The sequence below is a fragment of the Cloeon dipterum genome, chromosome 4 (assembly GCF_949628265.1).
Source record: "Cloeon dipterum chromosome 4, ieCloDipt1.1, whole genome shotgun sequence".
Taxonomy (NCBI): Eukaryota; Metazoa; Arthropoda; class Insecta; order Ephemeroptera; family Baetidae; genus Cloeon; species Cloeon dipterum.
In genome coordinates, this window is record NC_088789.1 from 12,083,332 (window position 1) to 12,104,384 (window position 21,053).

Genomic DNA, 21,053 nt, shown 5'->3' on the forward strand with positions numbered 1-21,053 from the left:
GATTGAATCTGCCTGCTCGTGTATGGTTGCGTGAATTATTTCCCTCCTCCTCCGCTCAAAGGGTGAGAGCAGGTTGCTCCCTCCTCCATCTCGGTGGCAATAATATTTTGCTTGCAACTCGAAACCCCCGAAATGCAGAATTCTTCTCTCTCTCTCCTCACTCACAGCGAAAGAAGGGCATTTATTATTTGCTGCCGACGCCGCTGTTAGATGAATTCAATAATATATGAGGCCGTAACCGCAGGCGTTTGTGTGTATGTGTACATACATATAAGAGTGTGTGTGCATGCACAAAAAAAGAGAGCAGCGGCGGCGGCAGAACTGGCAGGCAGGTCGGGATAAAAAAGAGAACCTGCTACTCGTCCGAATAAAAGAATTCCTCGGAGAGGAATATATTTATATCACTTTGGATACACTTTGCTTGCAGTACGAAAATATTTCCCACTGCTGATGCGGCCAAGTGTTGGTTGGAAACGCCTGCTTACCTGTGTGAAGACAAACAAGAGCATGCACACACACAACTCACTTGTCCTTCGCTCGAGTTGTTTCAGCGAGAACCGAGCAAAAAGTTCGGGAATCCACTTTTTCATACTTTCTTTGGAAGATATAGTCGAGAACGACAGTTTTGTACTTGAAAAATTGCGTTATTCACGTGAACGGAATAAAAAAAAAATAAAAAAAATGTGTCTTTTTAGTCTTTAGAAATCTGCTACTTCCTCTTCTATTTCCGGAACTAGCTTAAACGTTTGCTCCTGGGCCAAATTTGCATTTTGGCCGCAATATCGGTAAAAGGTTTTCATTTCGCATCCCCCACGATCAATCGCAAATTGGTCGCCTAATCCCATCAAGTGCTCTATAGCTGCCTTTAAAGCGTGATTGGTCAGGACAGTCGACGGCCCCCCTTTCCTTTTCGTATTCGCAACCAGCCGAGTTAAGCAGATTTCTTTTCTGCCCGGCGAAAAGGAAAATGTTATCTTTTCAATAGAAGATACTATCGCCGTCTGAGCAAGCAGGAGAGTGTCTGAGAGGCTGAGTGCGCTTGCATATGCTTCTCCGTCTCCCACCCCCATTACCCAAATTCACCCGCCAGGACCCCAAGCCTACATACATAACACAATACAATCATCATCTGGCGTCAATAGTCAAAAAATCTGGAGGAATGGCAGGACTTGATGTGTCATCCCTTCTCATTCCCTCCTCTCACAACACTCACTCCGACTGTTATTAAAGCAATCCCACCCCAGCCGGCCGGCAGTGGGATAAAAATTATTAGGGCGAGAGCACACATCGGAAATACATATATTCCCCTTTGCTGTCTACTAATACAAATCTCAATGCTTTCGGCAAGAAATATTAATAGGAAAAAGGAGCGGACTCAAATTCGCTGTCTCACTCTTTGTGTAGACTGCGGCCTCTGCACGGATATAAAATACAATTCCATCAGCACACAAAAATAATAACGCGAAAGAGCCTTGGCTGCCGAATTTCGTTTCGCGCACGGCAGCAAAAGGCAAGTAAAAAATCATTACACCCAATTTATCCGCTGCTAGCCGAAGCTCGAGTGTAACAACCTCTCGCTCGTTCGGACCCGCTATTATTATCTTCGCGCGTTGTGCCTTTCGTTTTTTCCAAGTGAGAGGTGTGTACGTGCCATTTCCCTTGCAAACCGGTAGACTAGACACGGACGGCAGTGACAGTCGTTATTATGCACTTTTGCTCTTCGCAGAGGACAATCGGGACCAGAATTAGTGCCGCGAGTATTTTGGCCGAAGCGACAGCAGAGTAATTAAATTTGCTTATGCCGCGTGTAAAAATTTTTATTGCCACCAATAAAAAGATTTAGTTAAGTGTTTGGTCACGCTGCGAAGGTGGCTAAAAATTGCAGCAATCCACACCTTAAATTCCAAGATATTACCCGTTCATTGCTTTTTCCTCCTTTATCGATATGGAAATATCTCTTTGCATATTGAATGAATGAATGAATGAATAAATAAATGCATAATGCGCTGGCTCGTTTTCCGACAGAGCTGAATATAATGGGTTAATTTCACTGCTCACGCAATCAGACTCATAACTTGCTTTAAACAAACTGTAACAGCTGATAAAACATCGCATGAACTGTCATGCTTTTGAGCAATAACAAGGGAAACAAATTTGATATTGAAACCGACGGCTGTTTGAAGAAATATCAAACGGCTGAAATTGAATTTACTCTGTTACTTGTGAACTGGTCATTTCAAATAAAAAACTGTTCTGCCAACTGAGCAAAGGTTCGCAAAAACTCTTTGTTTTAATCTATACCGATATAAAGTTGTACATGCTCACGTTCTGGAACGCAGCAACAAACTTGATACTTTTTGCATTTACACGCTTGGCGGCTTGCGAAATTGGATTTGTAATTAAAACCGCGTATGAATCAAATTTTATTATCTCGCTACAAATGACGTCTTCATTAAGGCGCAGAGAACAAGACGCCCCTAAAAGGTTTTCTGCTTTTACGATCCAACTCTTTTCTTTCCGCGAAGAACGTCTCGGGTGTTGAGATTGGAGCGACCAAAAAATTAATGTGCATTATATAATACCCATGTCAAGCTCTTCATTAAAATGCTCCCCTCGGCGAGCATACATATATTTCTCTGTCTCTCTCATATAAGAAGAGCGGCAGGAGCGAATTTGATCTTGTTTTCCGAGCGGCCGCCCCGCCCACTGCTTTTTCTCAGGATATGCACGTGTGAATTACTGCTGGCCGGGCAGCAGCAATTTAGTGAACACCTGCAATCACAATGAAACCTTTCCCTCGATCGAACAGCAACGTGTATTTGAATAGCCAGTGCACTTCTATAGAATCAGCTGGCTGGTCCCTCTCTCTCAAATTCCACTCTAGCAAACCATAATTTGAGCAGCGGAGTTCATTGTGAGAAAATTGACCATCATTACGCACACTTCTGATGAAAACCAAACTCTCAGGAAAATCAACAGCAATTTGAGATCGTTGTGTAAAAATGAAAAATAACAGACATCATTACAAACGGAATATGATGAATATTTTTACATAAAGAAGAGCTCTCAGTAACACTGGAAACCTGATCTACGAGCAGAAAATTTTTGCGGGATTACGGTGCTACTGATATGCCAGATATGCAATAGCGCCTTGTTTAACGAGCAAGTAAAATAAAGCATCACAACGGTCAGCGCACTGCACATTTACGGAAACATTTTTATTCGTTTTTAAGTGTTGCGTTATTATCATTCAGGATAAAAACCAGTTTTATCAAGCGCTACCCATCTCGATATAATTACGGCATTATGGGTGTAATTTTCTCCTCTCGGAAAACGAGCAGAGCGATTTTAATTTGGCTTCCCAAATGTGTGTGTGTGCGTCGGTCATCAAAGAGGCCAGCATCTTTAGCAGTGTCCAAAGCGGGAACAAAAATATGCTCCTTTTACGATGTGCCTGGATTGTTGCGAAATTCCAGCCGGTCGGCGAGCGAAAACGCGGCGAACGCACAAATCATATTTTCCTAGAGTAAAAGGCCGTATCGGGGCACTTTTAATTTCGCAGCGCGTCGCGCTATGGGCCGGTGGTAATTACATTTCATGAAAATGGTGCTTTTACCGAGTTTGCGAAGGTCGAAAAAGCACTTATGGCAGAGCGTAAACACACGCGCGTTAGGCGGTTTTGAGATGCCTGTCTGGGTTAACTACTCGCAAAAACCCACGTACGCGCGCATCCTCTCTTTCTCTCTGTTGATGATGCTGCGACCGGTCTTTCAAGTCGGCTTCTGCACTGATAATTTGAAGACTCGGCGAGGTGGGTTTGCGCAACGCTAATTAAGCACTAATTAAATGAAGAGAGCCAACGAAGGCGAGACAAAACCGGCCCCGGCGACGTTTCTTCTCATAATCAACCTCAAAATAATCCGCATCCCTTTGAACTCGAGCAGCTCGTTAGCGCGCATCGCGAGCCGCATTAGTCGGACGAAAGACGAGCAAATAATAACAATCGAGACTGACCTGCTTCCTCGGCGGGGGCGACGATCTTGGCGGCGGCGCCCAAATCCGAAACCAAAATCAGCATCAGCGTCCACGTGAACTTGGCCATCATCCTATGCAACATCTCGGCGGCGACAATCTCTGGGTGCGAAAAACGGCTAATTCGCACGAAACATGGAACGACAGTCAACGCACAGCACACAGACAGAACAATGATTCAGTACTTGGCGAGTTCCGCACGTGAGACAGTCACAAAACTGGCAGAATTGATTGTGCAGGAGGACGAACGCGAGTGAGCAGTGCTCGGCGAGCGCGGTGAGAGCGAGCGAGAGCTGCACCCGACGACGTCTACCACACGGGGGACCCGCACAGACTGCCGGGCCGGGGTCTGGGGGCTGTGGCCACCGCTGCGCGCCGCTCTTGGAGCGCCGCCGACCGACGAGCGAAGCTGCTGCTCCTGCTCGACACGAGGCAGCCACACGCCCTGCCGCCGCTCTCGTTCTGCCTCCTTCTCCGAGACTATTCGCAAAACATCGCAAATATTTGGACCTGCAAGTGGCCTGATTTTGTGATTTGCTCAGTGTGGTAAAATTGTGCTTACTCCATCTACGACAGCAAGAGGAAATTTGTTGATAGATAGGAAAATTGTTAGAAGCTATATGTTTACAGACACTATTAATTAGAATGAGCAATACGAGAAATTGAGCAACAAACTTTGAAATAGTGCGTAACTTATCTTTTATGTCAGATATATTTATTTATTTTGCGTATACGCACTAACTCATACTGTACTTAATTGTGATTTTGCGCGAGGGTATCCATTTCTAAAGAACGTTTTTATTGCAGAAAAAGGTTGTAAGGGCAATGGCCACCATGAAGTACTGGAGGAAAAACACTGCACTGAACCCGTGCCGTCCACTGTTCGAAAAATTATTAAATATTTCAAGATTATGAAGCGAACAGTACTAAAATTTCAGTCCTATAACTTGTCAGAATATCTTCTCGTGCGATTTTGTAATTTAATATCAGCAAATTAAATTAAAATTCAATGCTTCTACTCTGATAATTTTAAGTATGCGTCACGATGAAAGAATCACTTCTTTATGAAATCATTTGATGGAAAGTATATCATGCCCTCATAGACAATAATATCTATTGTTCCAAAACTCTTTATTCCCAAAATATTATAGAGTCAAACCAGTGTTTAATCAATAAAAAATATTGAGTGCCTTTGTTTTAATTGTTCAGACCATAAAAAGAAATAAAAAAGTTAAAAGTTATAAGAGAATATTGAACGCAAGTCCCAAATAAAAAATTAAAAGCTGTATTATGACAACACAGAAAATTTTTAAAATTTAGAGGGAGCACGTTTACCTAATTTATGACGCTGCAGGTTTGTTATTTGATAATAGTAGTAAAAGGCTTTCAGAATACCGTGCGTTAAACTTAGAAAAAATCCAACAAATCTTCGCTCTTGACCAAGAATTTCGCACGCTATGCGTTTATCTTTCATGCATGTTTAACTCTCATTCTTTGGTCAGTATCAAACGAGCTCATCAGGCCAGCATGCTGTGCTAGTAAAAAGAGCGCGGTAGACTAAAAGAAACGCATCAGCCGCTTAAATCAGGAGAGCCAGGAGAGCATATAGGAAAATTAGGTGTAATATTTTTTATCCCCAGCGCCGGCGGGTTTCGAAATTTTTGTGCTGAGTGTGCCGGCTGGTCAGCAGCGTGGAATTACACTCACCTATAACATTAATATAAGCAGGAAAAGATAGACGAATGAGAGGAGAAAAAGAATACACTCTCTCGCGCCTTTCTACAGATGTTCTTTGTACTCTGCTGCATAGTTAGTGAGCCACTTGAAGAGATGCTTCATTTGTTATGCATAAGATGAGGGGCATGGACGGAGCGAAGTGTAAGACAAGATAATTATGTTAGGAAAGGACATCAAGATGCTATCTTTCATCCATCGATTTTGATGCCGCATTCTCTCCCAAAGGCCACCGGGCGAATATTGCTAATAAAAATGTTTCTGCCAAGCAGATTATTAAATAAATTTATGAGAGCGGCTGGTTAATGCAGATCTGCTGTCGACGTTAATTGCGTCAAATTTTCACTCAATCCGTTAGAGCTGCGCCGACGAAAGGAGGCTGGGAATTGGACGGCCACTCCCTTCCTAGGGTCGCGTTAGGAGCAGATTTTGGCCGCCGCGCGCGAATGTTGTGGAGCAAGTACGTATGCGTATGTGTGTGTGTGAAAAAGATCGCATCTGCTTCTTATCTCGGCAGGTAGAATAATAAATGCCTGTTAACCTTGGCTTGGGTTTGCTCGCTTTTCGCTCCTTTGATTCCGGCTGCAACTACGGGAGGTCTTTTGGCTGCTCTCTTTTTGATCAACCAAACAATCGGCCGCAAACAGAAAATCTAGTCGCGCGAGCAGCGGAAAATGCTGGCGAAAAAATAATATATGAGAGAAATGCTATCCAGACCCTGAGCGTGACAGCAGAGAGCTTGCCTTTCAGCACCGGCGAACTTTTGAAAAACTTGCTCCTCTTCCTCTCCACAGATTTTGTTTGATGATAAAGGTTGCTGCTGCGCGGGATGCTATTCAATTTCATTGCAAAATATTCACCGTGCTTTCTTTTAAATACTATAACTGGCCTCCGATGTTATCTCCAGCCTTTAAATTTGCCAGGATCATATATAAATGTATCCAGGGGCGTACTGTAAACGTCGGAAAAAGAGTGTATCATCTCTTTTCATCGCTGACAACTCTTTCAGCCGTGTTTTTGTCCAAACGATGTGAATTGTACAAAAATGGATTATCTTCCTTAACGCTTGTTATTTTACGGTCTGTCACCTGCGTTGTTTAGCAAAATGACTTCTCAGGCGATAAAAAAAAAACCTTATTCTCACAACTCATCCTACGAACGAACCGGGTGAGTACCTTTTGCTGTTGCTGCGGCCATTGAACTGACGGCGAATGAATGCTTAATTAGTTATTTTTATTCAATTTCATGATGATTATCGGCAATATAAATATAGCCGCGGGAGCTGTGGAACGCTTTTGAATACAAATAAATAGTCACACACGGCATTCAAAGCCAGCCGGGGATATAGGGAAATGAGACTGCAGCCGCGATAATGATGTTATATGGCCTTTGAATGCATGCGACTCGCCCTATTATCTCAAAGGGCTTAAAGCGTTTGATTTTTCTTCCACAGAGCAGACTTCACGATCAGGATGTATTGCCGGTGATTCATCAATGCTGTGATCTGGTTCAATAGAATTAATTTGACCGATTTTTTTGGCTTTTTGTGATTGAATGCCGTTGATTAAATTCCTGGATCTCCCTGGACCACCATTTCTGCTTATCATGGATGGAAAAATAGCTTGGTAAATATTTCTCCAGTTGCTTCAAGCATATAGAATGAGCACAATATTTGGAAAAAAATATTTACCTCAAAGGTAAGAAAAAAATATCCTTTTGGCAATAAGGGAACGAGGGTGTGATAAAAATATTCTACTCAATGTATTTTACTGACGAGTAGGTTCACGATATTTCTAAATTAAGCCTCACCCTTTCTTGTTCAAATTCGTAGAAAAATATCATGCCGCACAGAAATAATTTTATATCTTTACAAGCGAGTAAAGAACTTTTAGAAGACACTGCGACAAATCTCTTTGTATGCTTCTAAGAAAAAGGTCATCAGATTGCTACTTAAAAATACCATCAAAGAATTTTGCCGTAGGCAATTTTTTAAATTTGTTTCACCAGACGTGTTTCCGTTTTCTGCTTTAAAAGCATTAGAAAGTAATCTGTCACCTCTTTTAGAGTCAAGAACCTTCTTTCTACGTATACAGCAGGAACAATAGGTTGCTCCTCTTCACATGTGCAGCAAAGATGTTTCTCAAACCCAATGGCAACTTCAATTTTAAAATCATGCATGAAAAAGCCTAGGAAGTAAATCATAAGCTTGAATACTCGTCGTTGTGTAGCTTCGACGCAAAATTCATGTAATGTTACCTTCTTTTTTAAAATTTGCCTTTCATTAAATTATTAAATTAAATTATATATCCACACAATTCACTTTCAACAAAATTTCTGTACTTTTTTTCAATGGAATCGTTGTCTTGCAAATATCAACTGCAAAAACCCACTTATTAAGATTAAATTCAAGGCAACGAGTAAAAGGCTCTTTACCATACACTTTATTAATTACTGCCAATAAAATTAGCGAGCATAAAAAATAAAAGAGGGGCCATCAACTTGATTTTATATCTAAAAGCTATTAAGTAGTGCCATGAAAGGAGGAGGCTGCAGTAGATATTGTTAATAAAACAAGAGCTAAATAATTATATCGAAACTGGGGAATCTGAGGCGAGGTGAAGTGACATCTAGCCCATTAGAGGGAGCATCGTCAGCGTAAAAACTTGATAAAGAACTTGTTTTCGAGCGAGAGGAGCCGGCACGAAAGTTATTTTTTCCGCCCTAACACACAAACGGAGTGGCGATCTATGCTAATTCCTTGAACAGAACAAACACAAGATAGAACTCTAAACGTCAATGGACTAAAAAATTACCCCTGCTAGCAGCCGGGGACAGCGTTGCTGGAAAAACTAATTTATCTTGTGTTCTCAGTGCTGCTTATCGACTAATTAAACTGCGCCCTGCACTCCCCGCCGTCGTCGAGATCTGCTGGGTTTGCTTTCAAAGCACGACAAGCGCGAGAAGAGAGCAAAGCTCGATTCCTTTTCCGTACATATGGGTTTTATGGGTGTGCTGTATGCTCAGGAATTTCGGCAGCGAATCACAGAACAGGCGAGGGAGAATGCCGGCAATAAAAAATAATCACACGCACAAAGCGGCCGGCCTTTGGATTTTTTCCACGCAGCCTCCACTCGCTCAGGCCGGCTCTCTCATCATTACAGAGTGAAAAATGCTTTTTAATTGTGTGCAGGGAGGGGAAATTTAAATAATCATGCAGTCAAATTAACAACCTTTATGTATCATTTGATGTGCGCTGCTGCCCTGGGAAATATTATAATTCGTGACAGGCCACCCGCTCACATTCTCTCTCTCTCTCTCTCTCTCTCTCTCTCTCTCTCTCTCTCTCTCTCTCGCTCGCTCATACTTGCACTCTCTCTGTGATATTCCAATTACTCTACATACAATGTGCAGCGACCGGTGGTGCGCACGGCGTCGACTGTGACAAGCAAGGAATTTCACAAAGTCCATTATTACTGCTCTTCATTCTCACTGTCGCTCTCAGGAACTTCCTGCAGCACTATTTGTTTGCCGGGGCATGCATAATTTAAGCTTGCTTTAATTGGATACTTTACACAAACAAATTTGAGTAAAAGTTATTTTATCAACACAACAAAGTTTGACTTCCGGTACTCAATTTAAAAGATAATTTCAAATGTTTACTTTTTTATTCGCGTAAATCCTATAATTTGAAAAAAGTGCCTTGGAATTAAATTTATTAATTTTCGAATGATGGGATATATAAAATATTAGACTTTCCTGAAATTATAGCCTGTTTTACAATTCCCACTATCATTTATATTTTCACTCATGATGGGCTTCAGATGCGATTTATTTCAATAATTATGTACTGTTGCTTTTGTTAATGGTGCTGCTTTTTATAGCTTGAAATCATTAGTGGGGAGTATCACATCGAGAAGTGAAACAAAATATTAAGGTCTGTCAAAAAACTTCAATAAGGAATTTGATACTATCACGCGGATTCTGCAATTTCTGTTTGTAACAAAGGCCCGGATTAATTACAGAAAGCAAAACAGTGTTACCGTGGAAAATCGATGCGCGGCACAGACTAGGCTATTTTTGCAAGAGTAACACCGGGCGCCACTATAATACGTAATGGAGCACTAAAATATACATTTTACGTTGGGTTCGTACTTTTATGTCCCGAAAACATTTATGTCTGGTGATTTATTGCATTTTTTATTCACCCATCTCAATTTGGGTCGGCAGGAATATGGTTTCCGCTGCACCAACGCGCAGGTACGTACAAAGTAATGTGCACGTTGGGAGCAAAATTCAATTTGGAACCGTGATTTCGCGCTGGAGGCCGAAGACATTGTCGTCGTCGAGAGGCTCAAAGAACACAACGCCGCCTCCGTGAAAGTAAGGTTGCTGCTGGTTGAAGCCACTCTCTCGCTGTGTGCTGTGCGCTTCTTTTCCCGGCCGCTGTTTTTTGCTAGCTGCTTGTTTTGATATCATCTACTGTACTTCAATAATGATAAAAGCTTCCTCTTTTTTCTCCTCTCGCTCCTCTCTTGCGCTACATCAAAAAGAAGGATAATAGTCAAGACAAATGGTAGCAATATGGCAAGCCGGGAATCACCCAGCTACACAGCATGCAGCCCATGCAGGCATCGCATATTGAGCGCGGGGGAGTGGAAAGATGAGGAAATCAAGGAAGAACCACAACAAGAATAAAGCTCCATTCAATTATGTGAAAATGATGCAGATTTTACTGCTTATTTGACAGCTTTCTTCAAAGATAATAATGTTTTTTTAAGTTTTTGTTCCCCAATAGCAACCGTTACTACTTATCATTCTAATAACTAACAATAAGCAAAACTGAACATAAAAAAACTAAAGCATCGAGTGACATAACTATAAACGCAACTTATAAGTCCCTATATAAAAATAAGTACACAGCCATGATTTCAAATATAAAATTACAAAAGCAATGAACAAATTGTGGGCGTCTAGGAGCCGTGACATGTTCTGGTTTATTACGTAAGTGCGGCATTTGAAGTATATCAGTAAGATTAAGACCCGTAGTTCGGGTCTGATATCAAGCTTCTAGATATTTATCGTACGAAACCTCAATCCTGGCCAGAAAGAACATTTTCGTTTCAACTGCTGTTGTGCGAGGTTAAAGGTGCAGTGAGGGCGCAATGCTTATCGCACCTTTACGCTGCCACCTAACGAGACGGATTTAATGAAAACTATAGTTGCTGCGACAGTATCGTGGTGGGAAGGCGCCACAACATAAATACAAAATGTTTTGTGTCTCCACCGTGCATTTTACTATATCATCTTACAATATTAAGTGCTAGTAATTTTAAATTTATTTTGGTGATTCTTTTCTTGCTAATAACAAAATTTCTTCCTTTTTTATGCTCAAAATTAATTCTTCTGTGCTGTTAAAGACGTTCATTTTTAATTCGAGTGAAAATTGAATGGGGATGGCGATGATGTACCCGGATATACCCTTGGCTCACTTCCCTGCTGGCGATATTGCCTCCGATCGTCCCAATACTACACACATCCGCGTTGTTCCACCAAGCACTCGCTAGCTATTTTTGCCCCCTCACACCCTCGGTCGCGCGCGGTGAGATATTAAGGCCACAGCTGCGTCGGACTCACTGGCTGCGTGCTGTGCTCGATCAAAAAGTGCACTCACAACCTCCCACCTCATCATTTCACCCTCACCCGGGGTAATTAGTCAAACAATAAACGGAGCGGAGCGCGCGCATTTTGCACAATATGCGCGCCACGCTCGCTCGGAAATGGCTTTCGGTGACAAAAAATTTATATCGCGACGACTTAGTGGCTGGAGACGCAGCGCCACGGGTATTTAGCCGAGGGAACGCACGAGTGTTGGACACGCAGCGTGCGTGCAATTTCTCAGTGGGCGAGGGTCATGGTTCGTAATTGCAGCGGCAATGAATGGAGCAGGGGGAAATTTTTTACCGCAAACAACGGAATCCTGTATAAACGGAAATATAGGAAATTTGCCCTTTGTTCTCTTATTGGATATTCCAGTTCATTTTGATATTGACGTACGTGTTCTCAATTAGCTCTGAAGGGATTGGGCAATGCACGGGTTGTGAGCGGAAAATATGCCAGCTATAAATAGCTAGTATTAAATCTATTGTTCTCAATTCATCGGAAGAATTTTCCTGTAAGTGTACGTTCATGGCACACTTTCTATGAATAGCAAGAAGCGGGGAAATCATCTACAAAGCAGCTTATAATAAACGAGATGCTATTTTATTTGCTCTCCAGTAGCAGGTCAAAAGGTGTGAGTACTGAAGCTATTAATAAGCTTTGAAAAGCAAAATTTCACAATAACTCTTTAACTATTTTGAAAATAGTTGAGGTATATAAAAAGAAAACGCTGTAAGTGGTGTGTTGGCCCTAATTATTTTCTCGATTTATGTCATTATTTTGTTTTTTTAATAAAATTTAAAAATCTCAGCTTTTATAATATGACGTCAAAAACTTGTGTTAAAGCAAGAAACTTATATTGAGCTTATTATTTTAATGAGCATCTTGTCCAATTTATAAAATGACTTTAGGCGCTTCGTCTTTAAATTTAGCTGTTCTTGATGTGCTTTCTTACATAAAATTGTCATTTGGATGTTTATGTTGCCTTTTAAGTTTTTAATTGCTCGATAGCGAAATATATGATGCGTTCAATTGTTAAACTAATTATTCAATAAATTATTTACGCCATTTATTTCAGTTGAAACAAAATGCAGCTTCCTCGCTAGGGCTTTGCTCATTGTCAGAGCAGGAAGCAGGAAATTCCCTCCCCCATATATATATAAACTGAAGAACTAACAGCTCGCTATATGAAGTTGCAATGAATACTTCCAACGGAAAAAATTAAGACAAATCCTCATATAGTTATCATATCTGCCTACAAATGTTTTACGCAAGTTTGCAGAAGATAGCAGATTCTAAACAATCGCCATGTTCCAAAAACGTTTTGAATTGATTCTTTGGACATTTTTCGTTTGTACAGAAGCCCACATAATATATAATTATTTTTGTGAATCGTGTTTAGGGAATATATTATGCGTATCAGTAAATTTGACTGGCAATAGCTAGTTCTTTTTCTGGGAATCCTTGTAGGCAACTAACATTTCCGTAGGCTTATTTAAATGTGTGTAGGCGCCAAAATGACAGAAAACCCCATTTGCCTGATCCACATAGAGAACGATTCCGAGGCAAAAAAATCTGCTCTGTTCCACATCATTTTCCATTTATCCCGTTTCGAAAGGAAGAAACACACTGCTGTGTGTTTTGATCATCACAGATTTCTTCATCTTGTTATACAGTCCAGCACACATTTTATACGCGAGATAGAGTTGTAAAATAAATTATATCAAGCTGTCGTGTCTCTCGTCTCTGCATTCAAGATTCCTACTTTTTGATGATGCACAGCGTCAAATGAGACGCGTTTCGAGCGCGATGCTATTTCTATTCCTAAATGGTGGCTCGTAACGACTTTAATGGGAGTGATATCAAAATAATTTAGTCGGAATAAACATATAGAGGCGCCCAACGATAGCGTGAGCATAATTCAAAGTCGACTGCGGAGGTAATAACAAGTCAAAAGCTACAATTTTTAATTAGGAATAGACAACTTGACTGCTCGCCGTCAAAATCGATCGTTTCTCTGCTGCGTTCTGGGCTCTATATTTATCCTTTGATTTTACTCTCACAGAACTGACAAATAACAGCACTATACAAAATATGTTATAAATATTTAGGCTTCTAAATTAAATTTGTTTCTGCTGTTAATTTAAATAATTAAATTTGATAAGTTTAGATTTTTTAATTGGCTCCTCTCTCTCGAGATGGGTAACCCCCTGATAGCGAATAACTCTGTGTCCCAATAACATCGCGAACGTCAAGGAAATCGGACATATCGTCCAGTGCAATAAATTTATTTGTTGTGAAAAGTGACAAATCACTTGTGAAAATAACATCATGAAGCATTTCTTCTCCGCTCACCCAGATTTTTCCGAGCAGCTGCTTTTTGATTTTCTGTCGAGTGACAAAAAATGCGTCAGCGTGCCAGCGGTGCGTGTACACATACAAGAGACACGCGCTGTAGCTGGTGCCACTGCTGTTTGCACGGCACTGCAAACGCGTTGACTGTGTATTAGGCCGGGTGTGACGTTATTTGACGTGTGATTTGAATATTAGCACACAGTCCAAAATGATGCATTACCTGTCTGTCACAATGTCGAACCCACTTCAACGGTATTTTGCCTTTTTTGCTTGAAAAACACTGTGCATGCTCGCCTCCGCTGGGAATCTGGCGGCACGTCTCTTTTTTTGCTCAGGCACACATCAGAGACGGAAATCCAAAGAGGGACAGACTTTCTCTGCTTCTTATCAGATGTAAATTTTTTTATGCAAACTACACATTCGCATCGCGAGTGAGTAATGATCTTTTCCTCCTGTTTTGCAAGCATACTTTTCGCTTGTACGTCCCCTACATTATTTACGAAGTGCTCTACTTGCTTTGTCAAGAAAACAATTTTGAAATTTAAATTGCACAGCACAATAACTATTCTGAGAGTATTTTTCATTACATTTCCCTGAAAATGAGGAAAAGGATGATTAACTTAAATATTCGGAAAATGAGAGGAAAATTTTAAGCAGATTTTTAAAGGAAAAAATCTCTGAAACACATAAACTTGTATTTAAGGGAATTTAAATCTTTTACATATTGCATACATACTTATGTTATCAATGAAAGCTCTCTACAGATTTAGTAGCACAAACATTTAATCCAGCACGTGTAGTAGTTGATGTTATGGATTTAAATGTTATCAAAAGCTTCGAAATGCGTAGCTAAATCTGGAAAGCTCTCTGTCACCCATCAAAAGCTCTGCAAACTTTGCCAGTGTATTTAATCCCCCAAAATAATTATGTTCGACCCCTGGAAATATTGGCGTTGTTCTAATCTTCTGAACTCTGAACGCTATCCATCCAGGAATTTCCAGTCGGCTCATTCAGTTCTCTGGTGGAAGATGTCGGGCCGAAAGTACCGCATCTAATTCCGCGGTCGCAATAAAAAAACACCGCCCGGCCTGCAATAAGGACAAGCTAGCACTAAACCCGCTTTGCTCTCCAGCAAAAAGAGATCAACAAACGCCGCCGATTTCCAAGGAGCAGCTCTTGGAATGAAAAATTAATGAGCTTTCTGATTGACACTATAAAAATCTCTTTGCCTAGGACATTGAATGCACAAGGCACGATAACAAAATTTTGAGAATATGAGCAGTAAAAAGTGCGTTAAATCCAGTTTTACGAGCAACTTCAAGACTTCGTGGTGTGATTTTCCTTCTCGAAAGGCTCAAATTAGAGACATAAACGTGCCTCAGAGAGTGTATTATTTGGACAAAAATGAAATACTTTTACGACCTTTTAATCCGCGTTTCAGCATAAATTACTGTTCTCTCTTCAGTCGGACAATGCCGGTGGTGGCGTCAAAAGGAAAATTTTTCTCGCGGCGAGCGTTGAATTGTGTGATAAAATTTATGCCTCCTTCGAGGAACTTGCGACGCGGCAGAAGGATAATTTTCTATAAAGCAAACACCGTCGCGTCACGCAAACCTGAGAAATCCGTTCTGCTTAATTTTCGCCTATACATACAGAGAGGCACGTTCACGCCCAGCTGAAAGGCATATTTACTACACGTTAATTGCACGCAGTTTGTAGCTCTTTGTTTGCTACAGCTCGCAAATTTTCCAATCTACTTCTTTGCTGACATAGAGGAAAGTCAGAATCAACACGTCGCACCTTTTGCATTATTTCAGCGCTTTACAAACACACACGGTGTACAAGCAATAATAATTCGCGTGTTCAAAATGTTTCGGAAACAAGGCAAGTCAGTGCTCTCTGCGCCTCGGGCAGATCCAGCAGCTGTAAAAAGCATTAACACATTATTTCAAGTTTGCAGCAATCTCATACTTTACAACGCCCAAAATTAGCGAACAATGAACGCTCGCCTCGAGGAGCGTGCGATTCAATTACTCACTCACTCACTTGAACTGTCTGCTCTTATACATTTCCACTCTGTTGAATTATGATTCTTTATCCTCGCCGAGAGGCTGGCCGGGCGAACCTTTCCGCGTTTCTCGTGCGAGGCAATTTACACCCAGGACGGATTTCAGCACGGAATTCCCCACTTTTTACGAGATGAAACAGCGGCTGCAGAAGGGAACGAGCTAAGTTTTTGCTCCAGACGCACGGTGGGTGGTGACCATGCCCACAGAAAGGCACGGAAAGGCAGGTAAATGGAGAACACTTGTTGACATTACGGGGAGGTGCGTGCGTGTCGGCGAAATCCTCCCGGCGGCCGCTCTATTTAAGGAAACTGCTGAAGCCGACAGGATTTATTGATCTGAGAAAAAGCGATGCTTTTTTACTCCCGCGAAAATTTCACCGAGTTTTCCTGTGTAACGCCTAATCTAGGTGGATTAGAAGACGATTCTTTAGGGTTGCAATATCAGGCTGGAAACTATGTAGCAAATCGTCGCTCTGAAAAGAAAAAAGCGGCGGCGTGTCAAAGGAATCATCAGCAGAGGCGCCGATAAAGCGGCCGATCGGACGAAAAACAATGCCCGCGCGTCCTTCTGATAGAAGGTCCTTTTCGGTCTCCCGCGCTGCGCACAAACACTACAAAACATCGTCTGTGCATTAAGAATTCCGGGCTTGCAGCTAATAGGTAAAGAGGAGGAGGAGAAGAAGAAAGGAAAGGAATTTTTTTGAAGAAGAAATAATTACATCCAAGCTCAGACGTGATTCAAATACTCGATCGGGGCAATTGGAGAGGAGGAATAAAAGAGAAAGAGAAACGCGCAGCAACACAGAAGCGGCGGCTCTATCTTTTCTTAACCAAAAATTACTCCTGGATAATAAACGCCTGTCTGATAATTTAACGAGCGCGGCTCTATTTTCATTCTATTTATTCAAACGTGGAAGACACATAAATTCAAGCGGAGGTGCTCTGCTCCTCCAACTCGCTCACCGGGGTCCAAATCTGGTTTTATGGATGGCACTTTGTCCAACGACCATAAATCAAGCTCCGACTGCCGGCCATCACTCTGCGGCTTCGCGCTAACAGATGTGATAAAAGCTGCCGATGATTTAAAAACATGCAAGCAACAATTTTTCACACTTTGTGTGTGTGTATATTATTATAGGGTGGCACGGACAACGATCAATCTGTGTAACAAGACGGAGCATCCTCCATCTCCGTTTGTAAAAGCTGCGGATGCTTTATAGCGGCGCACACTATCAGATGCTGACCTTATTATAGCCATTATTATTATACACACATACACAATAACACACGAGCAATAAAAAGCGTGAACATCAAACGTAATACTAAACAGCTACGACCTTTCTAGCTCGTACGCAATTGTGGAATTTTAAACAGCCACGTTGTTTTCACGCTCCAACGCTTTGAACCTTATCAGAAAAATTTATAAGCTTCGTTAATTGCTCATTCTCATTCGTGAGCGATCAATTAGTCGAGAACATTGAAAGCAACTCGGCGAATGTAAAAGGAGGCCACGAGAAAGAGTGCATTTCGATAGTGATTTATCCAGACTGCAAAATTCGCTCTCCGCACGCTTGTCCGGCTGCACTGCTGGTGCCGACTTCATTTCGCTGCGCTGGTGGTCGACATCAACAAATGAAGGTCGGTGTCTAGTCCCATGCAAGAAGAAAAGCTGCCTAATCAACAAATGGCCATTGTCCGGCGGAAGCAGCACCAGCAACCAACGGGTCTTGTTTTTTTGTGCCCCACTTGGCGAAATGCATTGCATAAGGGATGAGTGGAGTGAGCGTGCCGAGTGTCTGTGTCGCCGAGTGAGCACAAGAGAGGGACTCCTTTGTTGTGCACACACAGCACCACCTTCGCCATCGCAAAAAGTAAGGGTTCACATCAAAGTCGCAAAACTCAATATCCATTGTGCCCCGGCGTGGTGTTGAGGGATGATGGCTGGCTGAGCTGCTCGCCAGGGCTCGTCTCGTTGCGTTCAGGCGTGCACGAGCCGCAGCTTCCACCCCCTGTTATCTGCAATGAATACCAAATACACACGCAATATTCACGCATGAATTTGCATACATAGTTTATCACCCAATTATTCAACTTGAGAAATGACTTCTGGCCTAAGCACCGGTAGATTTTATCCTCAACGCCAGTTTGGGCGCTGTTGTTCTGTTTAATTAGAACTGTGAAAAGGGAAATGCATAAACGTGTGAAAGGGGATCTGCTTAATTCAGATCTGGGGCTTTCGTTAGGACAAGCATGGTTTGTGTTTTGGGGTCTTGTCAGCAGGAGTTCTGACAATTTCTAAGCAGTAAAAACCATTTTGCCGTGAAAGTTTGATGAAAACATTTTAGGCCAAGGGTAATCCAAAATGTCTTAATCAGCCTAATATCTCAAACATCAATTGGAATTTAATTGTTTCAAGGAGCAGCAGATGGTTGAAAAATTATTGGTGAGCTATTCTGACTTTACAAATTATTTATTTGTTTCATGAATTTTTGGGCAAAATAGTTGGCAAATCACAATTTGTTTCGTTTCTTAAAGCAAAAATCCATATTTTTTATGCGAAATGTTTTTGTCATTTAACACATGCTCATGAAATAACACACGTGAGGGAGAAAAACATTTTTGTTTTTAAACGGTGGCAAGATAAATGACATTTTTACAATATATCTTAAAATTGTCCGACTCTCGTTTTTTTAGTTCTTTAACATCAATTTTCCCAGGCATACATGAGCTTTGTTGTTGAGAATAGCCAGAATAGCCAGTACAGCATATTTTCGTGTCTAGATAAAATATCTGATGGAAGTAAAAAAGGCTTTCACATTCATCTGTCTCGAATGCATTCACAAATATCATCGCGTTTCCCCTAAAAGCGCTGCAGGATGTTTTCCTGATTCACGATAAAAAAATTTAGCTGCTTCTCATTTCATCAAAGATGCTGTGTGTAAACGAGAGAGTGCGTCATTCACTTTCAGGAGTTGCGAAAGTCGTAGGCAAACCTAGTTCGCCGTTATTCGCTATAGATGAACGAGCTCTTTTGTTTACAACCGAATTTCCGCTTTTTATTCAATCAATTCTTCTCGCCAGCTCTTCGTCGGTGGGCCGACGCGAGTTTTTATGGTCTGCAGCGTGGAATAGCGTGTGTGACTTGCGAGCTCTTCGCACAGCGCACACACGCACTGCTTCTCTCTCAATAAATTTATGTAATGGAAAAGTGTTTGTGCTAGAGAATAAGCTATATCATCATGGTTTTATACAGCACCGGCAGCATAACAGCGCAAAGCTCGATCCAACACTACTTTTTTGTTCTTTATGTCGAGGCATAAATTTTGATACCTCTCTCTCTCTCTCTCTCTCTCTCTCTCTCTCTCTCTCTCTCTCCGCAATGGAGAAAAACCAACGAAAGCAAACGCAGGCAACCAACGAACAAGCAAGCTCTTGTCATAAAGAAAAAAATAAAGAGCGAGCGGGCGAATGGCTGCCGAACTCAATGATTTTTATTCGTAAAAGCGATAAATCTAACGACGTGATGTGTAAAAAAAATAAAACTGGTAGCAGCAGGAAAGTGTGCTGGGGCTGCGGAAAGAAGCGCGCGCCGCGTGTCATTGATGTATTGATAAAAAGAAATCAAAGGGTACAAACCGATTGTTATTCAAATGTCTGCAAGTTGGTGCGGAGCGCGTCTCTATCCGTCCGTATACCTACGCAAATGCCTCTGATGTGTTCCCGTCTTGAGTTGAGTTGAGAGACCTTATATAATATACATGCATACTCAATAAACACGAGTGCTGGGGAGAAGGACGCGCTCTCAGTTCAGATGAGAAAGCTTTTGCCGCCGTTAGCGTTACTTTTTCAGCGCCGCTCTCTGCATGGTCCGTCCTTTTATTGATGGGTTTATGGTTTGCTTTTATTGCGTGTGTTTCTAATGAATTCGATTTTACTGCTGCACACTTCGAATTTGACGCCTACTTATGCGATGGCACAGCAAACGCTTGCTTGTTGGTGCTTGAGTTATGGGTCAATAACTTTTAGTACTACTTGTAATCTTTAATTTTGTTGATTGCGGCCGCTTGATGGCCGATGAGAAGGGTCACACGAGTTTTCGATGAATATATGTAACAACAAAAATCATACAAAATTCGGGGCATTTTAGCTTCAATCTGTATCTATCAAGAAAATGCAATTTTTGCTTACGGTATATGGTATTTGAGTGCCGTTTATGAAGTGCAATTTTCCTGATTCTTCAGAAAATGAGAAAGAATTATATGAATTAAAGTGTTTATTAGAATTTCATATATTGCCCAGCAAATTTATCCACTTTTTGTATTATGATTATATAATTCACAACCAAAAATTTGAGCAATGCAGGTTATGAATCATTCATTAAATTAGTTATGAACCAACACAATTTGAATCTAGCGATGAGAGAAATATTCCATTCTGGGCGGACCATCAAAATCAATAAAGTCAACGAGCACAGCTATAGCGTTGGCGGAACAACAGCAATCTCATCCCTCAATATCAAATTTACGCTGGAGAAATAGCCTGACTGCATGAGATGAGCAGCGCAATTCTAAGATTTCCCGGAAAATTGACGTTTAGCTCCGGCAAGCATCCCTCTCACTCGCAGAACGCCTACCTTTCTCGTCGGATCTTTTCTTTCGCAGTCAGCGGCGGTGCTTTTTGCTAGATTTGATCAGGCTGGAGAGTCTGAATTGGATCCAAAAGAGCTTGCTGGCCCATCGACGGAGAACACCCACCTGCCCCTGCCTTTCCACCGACCTTTTGTACTTGTTTGTTGACACGAACAAATCAATGGGGGCTGGCTGGATATCGCCTTACCTGCTGCTAGTTACCCAGCAGCAGAGCGTCTTCTTCTCTCGCCTCAGCGCCGCTGACCAGCAAGCCGTGCACGCGCGTAACAAGAAGCAGGAAACCCCAAAGGCCGTTCTCCGGCGGTTTCGCACCGCAAATTCGACGCCGGTGACGCTGCCGCTGCCGTGCTTTTCACCACCTCGACGGGGCACTCGCCCTCTATTTCTCTTTGGCGCGCCTCACCTGAGGGTGCCACTCAAATCATCGCATTTCGCTCGTAAATAACTTGCAGGCGCAGCACAGCGCACCCTCTCCAATTTGCGGCACCTCTAGATTTTTGCAGAGTGGCACATCGGACGCTGGCCGTGTGTGCTTTATTTTGACTCACCAAGTCTTG

The 21,053-nt window shown here is 41.9% G+C and overlaps 1 protein-coding gene across 2 annotated transcripts in view; it reads right to left on the bottom strand.

Moving 5' to 3' along the window:
- The window catches only part of LOC135942656 (contactin-6-like), a 160,635-nt gene extending 156,252 nt beyond the window's left edge, over positions 1–4,383 (bottom strand). For both annotated transcript variants that reach the window (XM_065488906.1, XM_065488905.1), the window contains exon 1: positions 4,015–4,383. In XM_065488906.1, coding sequence (XP_065344978.1) covers positions 4,015–4,117 — 103 coding nt within the window. In that variant the 5' untranslated portion in view covers positions 4,118–4,383. The remainder of the gene's footprint in view (positions 1–4,014) is intronic.
- Positions 4,384–21,053: the final 16,670 nt, after the last annotated feature.